The sequence below is a fragment of the Psammomys obesus genome, unplaced genomic scaffold (assembly GCF_907164565.1).
Source record: "Psammomys obesus unplaced genomic scaffold, mPsaObe1.curated_primary_1811, whole genome shotgun sequence".
NCBI lineage: Eukaryota > Metazoa > Chordata > Mammalia > Rodentia > Muridae > Psammomys > Psammomys obesus.
In genome coordinates, this window is record NW_026596095.1 from 14,715,766 (window position 1) to 14,722,605 (window position 6,840).

The window sequence follows — 6,840 nt, forward strand, 5'->3', positions numbered from 1 at the left end:
TGCATCAACTATAAAATTACCTATGATTTCTACATCTTGCTACATCAAAATTTATGAATCAGGTCAACACTTGCCAAAGAGAATGAAGATGTGATTAAGAGAAATAACAAAAATAGAAAAATTAAAACAGAAACATATAGTCCAAACCTTAATGTTCGATTCTTTTTCTCTTTCGACTTACAACTCACTGTGGAGCCACTAACCACTCACCATTTGTGGGGTTCCATCTCCTTTTAAAAGATTTTTTTTCTCTCTAGAAAATCCTACAGCTCTAATCTAGGATTAAAAGTAAATCGAAACTGGGCGTGACGGAGCAAACCTGAAATCCCTGTACTAACGGACTAACGCAGAGCCACTCAGGGTCTCAGACCATCTGAGATCCACAGTTGAGATCCTTATTTCAAGAAGCCAAGAGTTGCACAGCTTTCCCGCATGTGCAAGGCTCTGGGCTTGATCCCACAGCACTCCTTCCCCCACCAAGAAAAAAGCGTACAAAAGAAAAGATAATGGAGGAGAGAGAGAAGAAAAAAAAATCAGTAGAATTTAGGAGGAAAAATAAATGCAATAACAAACATTTAAGCAAGCAAAAAGTGGTGGGTTTAAATGAATATGTTATGCTAATATGGACAATTCAGAGGAAAAAATACTGTGAGCTACATTAAAATCAATTCTCGAGTAGTTCTAGTAACTGAATCTATGACCCAAAAGTTCTCTCCTAGTGAAGCATAAAAGATCTGGTATACTCATATCAAACAGTGAATTCAAGAAAAGACACATCAGTTTAACCAAGGCAAAAAACGATGGCTCATTTCCATTGAGAAGACAACCATTTCAGTTGAGCTGGGTTTTTGTTGTTCTTTGTTTGTATATTTGTTTGCTTTTAAATAAACTGACTTTAGGGAAACAGGTGCAAGTGTCTACAAAGGATTGTGTTGATCTGGGCTTCTTTGTGAATGAAAGGAAGAAAGATCATACATTAGGAACAAGATCTGGGCTGCCAGACTTCTCAAGTCTCACATTTAAGCCCTGGAATGAAGTGATCCAAAGGCTTCAGAGAGATGAGGAAGGTTTCAGTGTTATTTCTGAGTGATCAATAACTCCCAGAAGACTCTGAGTACTGAAAAAGGTTTTACCCTTCCTCTTCAAAAACTAAACAAAATACTATAAATTAAAAAAAAAAAAAAAAACCTGCTCCTTATTGTTAAGAAACATAAATTCTATGGGCAGAAATGGTACCTTAGTGGCAGAATCCACGGAGGACCCTCTTCCCAACAACTCCTGCACGAGGCCCACGTGGCCTTCCTTGGCTGCCAGATGGAGAGCATTGAGTCCATTCTGAAAGAACAAAAAGGCAGGCTTAGAAGCAGAGAAATGATTAGGACTCTGTGCTACTCATACTCAAACACAACCTAGAAGAGACATGCTTACTTAAGTCTTGTCTATGCTTTTCTTTTCTTTCTTTTTTATTTTCCTTCTTTACTTTATTTTTGTTAGCTGGAGTCTGTTTCAGTTCAGAGAGATGTAATTTCCAGAGACAGAGGCATAATGGTAGTTGCACACGAGACACAAGATTCGGAGAACTTCATTTCGTCAAACCTTTAGTTCTCTAATTAAGAACTATAGGAACACAGGGCTCAAAAGAGGCCTCTATGTTTAGACCTAAAGGCTCTAAGTTTAGATCCCTGAACCTCCAGAACCCATACAAAAATCTGAGTCTCAGGTCTGGAGATATGGTTCAGTGATAAGGAACACTGGCTACTCTTCCAGAGGGCCCAGGCTCAATTCCTGGCACCCACAAGGCAGCTCTACTGTCTGAAACTGCAGTTCCAGGGTTTCCCATGTCCTCCTGCGGCCTCTGAGGGCACCAGGCATACAAGAAGTGCACAGATGTACATACAGGTGTACATGCAGGCGAAACTCCCACATGCATAAAATGTCAAGTTAATAATTTAAACCTTATATTTAAAAAGTTAGGCACTGCTACACACCATCTAGAACTCGGTGCCCGTACAGGACACGAGGATCCCTGGGTTAGCTTGTAAGTATCCTAGCTCCAGGGTCAGCGATAGACTGCCTCATAGCAGTAAAGCAGAGAGCATCGCGGGAAAACACTGGATGTCCTTCTTTGGCTTCTGCATATGTACAAGCATGCACAGGACACACACATGCAGATGACACACTCACACACATACACATATATGCACACAAGCACAAAGCATACACACACATACATATACACAAAGTACCAAATGTTTTTCTAGTGAGAAGATAAAGAGAATAATTCTGAATTATATACTGTGCTGCTTAAAGTCGAAACTGTTCGACAGCAAATATACAGGTTTTCAATAAATATTATTTTTTAATAAATAATAGAAAAAATGTCTTTTACAAAGTGACTAACAGCCAACATACCATGTTTAAGGTTACACAACTCTGCAATGACAGTATTATACTTCGAATAAATTTAGAAACCAAGAGCCTTTTCTTAAAAAAAAATTATCTTAGAATCTCTAATAATACTGTCAAATGCTGTTTCCAGCTCCCTAACTCCCTAAAAAAATCTATGTACCACAACACATCTGTATCTAAATGTGACCTATAAATTCAACATATTTGTTAAAGTACCAATGAATGACATTCTTCACGCACTTACACAAATCCTCTCCTAAAATTCAAGAAATCACAGAAGACTCCAAATAACCAAAACTGACCTCAAAATATATAACAAAGTTAGAGCGACCCAAGTGGCAGGCATGGACATAGAGAGACACATGGACTTACGAAACTGCATACAGAGCCCAGGAATGAATCAATATACTTGCAGTCAATTGATTTTTGACAAGAATATCAAGAACACACATTCAGTAAAAAATAGACTCCTCAAGAAATAGAACCAAAAAAAAAAAAAAAAATCAATAACCTAATGCGAGAGAAGCAAGTCCCTTACCAATTGCGAAAGATAAAACCCAAAATGACATCAATAAAACAAAACAAAAACCACAAAATTAACCGAAGACTTAAATATAAGGCCTGAAACTATAAACCTATTAGGAAAAGTGTTGGGAAATGCTTCATGACATTAGACTGGACAGAGGGTTTTTAGGATTAATCTCAAAAACAGCAATAAAAAAAACAAATAAGCAACAACAACAACAAAAAAAAAACAAACAGAAGAATGGGATCAGGTCACCCAGAAAAGCTTCTACACAGGAAAGAAAACAACTGACAAAGTGAAAAGAGCCTAGTAAATGAGAGAAAATGTTTGAAAACCACACCTGACAGGTGTGAGTTCCACATGCGCATGGAACTCAGTAGCAAGATATTTAAAAAGTGACAAAAACGAACCAGCCATCTAAACAGACTTTTCTCAAAAAAAGACATACAATGGGGGAGGGAGAGGAGCAGATATGTGAAAATATTACTAATTATTAGGGAAATGTAAATCAAAACCATAAGCTATTTCTATTAGAATAACCAACAATCCTATCAAGAAGACAAAAATAGCAGGTGTTGTTTAAAATGTTGTGAAACGTGAACCCTTGCATATTATGGTTAGGGAAGATTAGTTCAGCCAGTGTAGAAAATGGTATAGAGTCTTAAGACTCTTAAGTCTTAAGCTTTAAGAACAGAACTATCTTATAACCCAACAGTCTCACTACTGAGGATACCAAAGAAAATGAAGTCTGTATTCTAGAAAGATCCGTGCACCTCTGTGTTGAGAACAACATCACTCACAGGAGCTACGAAATAAAAATCTCTCAAGTGCTCATAGAGGAAGAATAGATTAAAAAAAAAGATACAATTAAGTATTGTTCACACGTAAAAGTGTAGGTGTCATTTGTGACAAGAGTGAAGCTGAGGAGCATTATATTAACTGAAATAAGCCAGGCACAGAAATATAAATACCATGTCACTCTCATGTGGAATCTGAAGACTGACTTCATACAAGTTGTGGATAGAATGCTGGTTACCAGAGGTGGGGGAGGGTGAGGAGAGGGTAGGGTGAGGACACACTGGCCAATGGGGACAATGTGGACACTAGAGAGAATAAATAATTCTAAGTTGCCAGAAGAAAGATTGTAAATGTTCTCTACAGGATAAATAATCATCGTTGAGACGATGGATAAGGTAGTTACCTCCATCAATCACGAACACAACTTCACACAGGTTGAAACTACATCCTGCATCCTATAAATACATACAGTTGTCATGTGCCAATTAAAGATAAAATAAATTACCTAAAAACAGGAAAATCATTTAAAATATCACTAAATATATTTTTGTGTATTACCTCACGTAAGCTTTGAAAGCAAACCTTACCAAACATATAGAAGACCAAATATAAACACAACATGCTTTCAAATAAATTGTGTAGTCACTGTGTGTGTGGTTCTTTATTTAATTACCCTAATGGGTTAATTGGACTTCATGTTTCATTAAAAATAAAATAGCATGTGGGGCTTTGTTTGTTTGTTTTTACAAGCAGACTCCATTTATTTATTGACATCATTTACTTCATGAATGGTGTTCCTCCTATTCCGAGGACAATACAGTGATATTTGAGAGCTTTTTTATGTGTCTGGTGTTTTTTTTTTTTTTTTCCTGAATGTTCTATATGGCATTTCATTGTTTTTATTAAATCATTTAATGTGGAGTTTTTAGCATGAATAATGACTCGTGATCATTTAATGTGATTACTTTGAAATGAAAAGACAACAGACATTACAGTGGTAAGATTTTTTTTTTGTTTAATGCCAGGTTTTTATCTAAATAGGATTAGAGTTTTGGGGTTTGAAGATTTTTTTTCCAGATGTTTTAGGTCTTCTAATGAAACAAACACTTTGCTCTGCCAAAACCCTCTCCTCTCTACAACATGAGGTCATATATTTCAGTAAGCCTCTTACTCCAGGCCAAACACTGGGGTATTGACTGACAGATCTCTCTCTCTGTGACTCTCTGTGGTGATGTACTCTGTGAACTTCCTTTCCAAAACCCTGTTTGCTCGCCTGAAATCCTATCTCTTTTGGTTTAAAAGTAGGGTGTTCAGGCTAGAGAGCTAGCCACACAAGTATAAGAACTCGTGTTCAGATCCTCAGCAGCCATGTAAGAAGCCCAGGGTACCTGAAACCCCATGGCTAGGAGAGGCCAGGGAGACACAGGAGGCTCTCTGGAGCTCAGAAGCCAGGAAGCCAAGTGAAATCAATGAGGCCAAGTGAAGGGACCCCCGTCCAAAATATAAGGTGGCCATCAAGTAAGGAAGACTCCTGATGTGGAACTGTGACCTCAACACACATGTGCACACGTGCTCACACAGGAAAAGATTCATACACCACACAAGCACAGACACGCGCGCGCGCACACACACACACGCACACACACACGCACGCACACAATATTTTTAGTGATCATTTGTACCTCACTAGAATTTTCCATTTAAATACTTTAAATTTTAAAAGACTTAAAAAAAACTTTTTAAGAGTTTTCTTTAAAAACCCTGGAAAACGGCTGCCTTTATCACAAGTTAAAACACATTTAAACTTTTTAAAATGGCATTGCTAGCTGGGATTAGATGGGAGAAGATTTCCCACCCTGAGTTCTTAGATTTTTTTTTTTAACTATAGCAAATAGATGCTTACCTCCCCCCCCCCCCCCCACACACACACACTAATGTTTTGGCTTTGGAACTTTTAACTAAAAACAGAATTAGTCTGAAACAGAATTTGTCTGATATATATTGTTCGAAGTAGCAACTTAGCACACGGACACAGCTCAGTGAGGTAAGGTGCTTGCTACCAAGCCTGACACCTGAATTTAATCACTAGGTTCCACATGCTAGAAAAAGAGACTCCTGAAAACTGTCCTCTGACCTCCTCATGTCTGCTGTGGCACACTTGAGCTCTCTCTCTCTCTCTCTCTCACAGACACACACATTAATTTAATTAATTAATTAACACAATAAATAGCGACTTGGTATCAATTGACTTAAAAACTTTTATCTTATCAACATGAGGTAGCAGTGACATTATTATGAGAGTGCACAGTGATGAACGGTTTGATTTAATTGTACAGTTCATTCATTGAGACTACATTCGTTACTGTTAATCTTTACGGTGAGTCCTGCGGGTCATTCTCCTGAAGATTAAACTTCCCGCAGGAGCCTCAGTGACACTGTGCTGGTCACATCACACAGGGTTTTTCACTTTTGATAACTATGTTTCACACTTGTCTAGGAAGGAGACAAGTATGGAGGCCAGGCAGCCTTCCGGTAGCCAGGTGGAAACACAAGGCAAGTTCTAGAACTTTCCCAATGGGGATTCACACACATATGTTTGAGGACTAATTGTTCTTCCCATATCAAAACATAAAAAAATCTGTTTCTTCATTCCATCCATTAGAACATTCAACATAAGCTTATTGAGTTTGGCTGAAACAAAGAAATTTCTGGGACAATTTATTTATCTGAGACATTGAAAATTAATTCCCCAGATATCAGGATAGATGTGTGGCGAAGTCATCAGAAAGCTTTGTGTCTGGAACGCATTATCACTACGCCCTGCAGAAAGGGCTTCACTGCCTTGTGACTATCACTCGATACACGTTTGGCTCTTACAAGGTGGATATGGGATGTCCATCTGAGTGACACTCACGACTTTGTGTGAATAGTCCAGGTTTTCTTTCTTTCTTCTTTCTTTCTTTCTTTCTTTCTTTCTTTCTTTCTTTCTTTCTTTCTTTCTTTCTTTCTTTCTTTCTTTCTTTCCTTCCTTCCTTCCTTCCTTCCTTCCTTCCTTCCTTCCTTTCTTTCTTTCTTTCTTTCTTTCTTTCTTTCTTTCTTTCTTTCTT

General features: G+C 37.9%; 1 protein-coding gene across 21 annotated transcripts in view; it reads right to left on the bottom strand.

Moving 5' to 3' along the window:
* The window catches only part of Ank2 (ankyrin 2), a 467,017-nt gene that overhangs the window by 152,921 nt on the left and 307,256 nt on the right, over positions 1–6,840 (bottom strand). For all 21 annotated transcript variants that reach the window (XM_055628050.1, XM_055628064.1, XM_055628061.1 and 18 more), the window contains one exon: positions 1,237–1,335. In XM_055628050.1, coding sequence (XP_055484025.1) covers positions 1,237–1,335 — 99 coding nt within the window. The remainder of the gene's footprint in view (positions 1–1,236; positions 1,336–6,840) is intronic.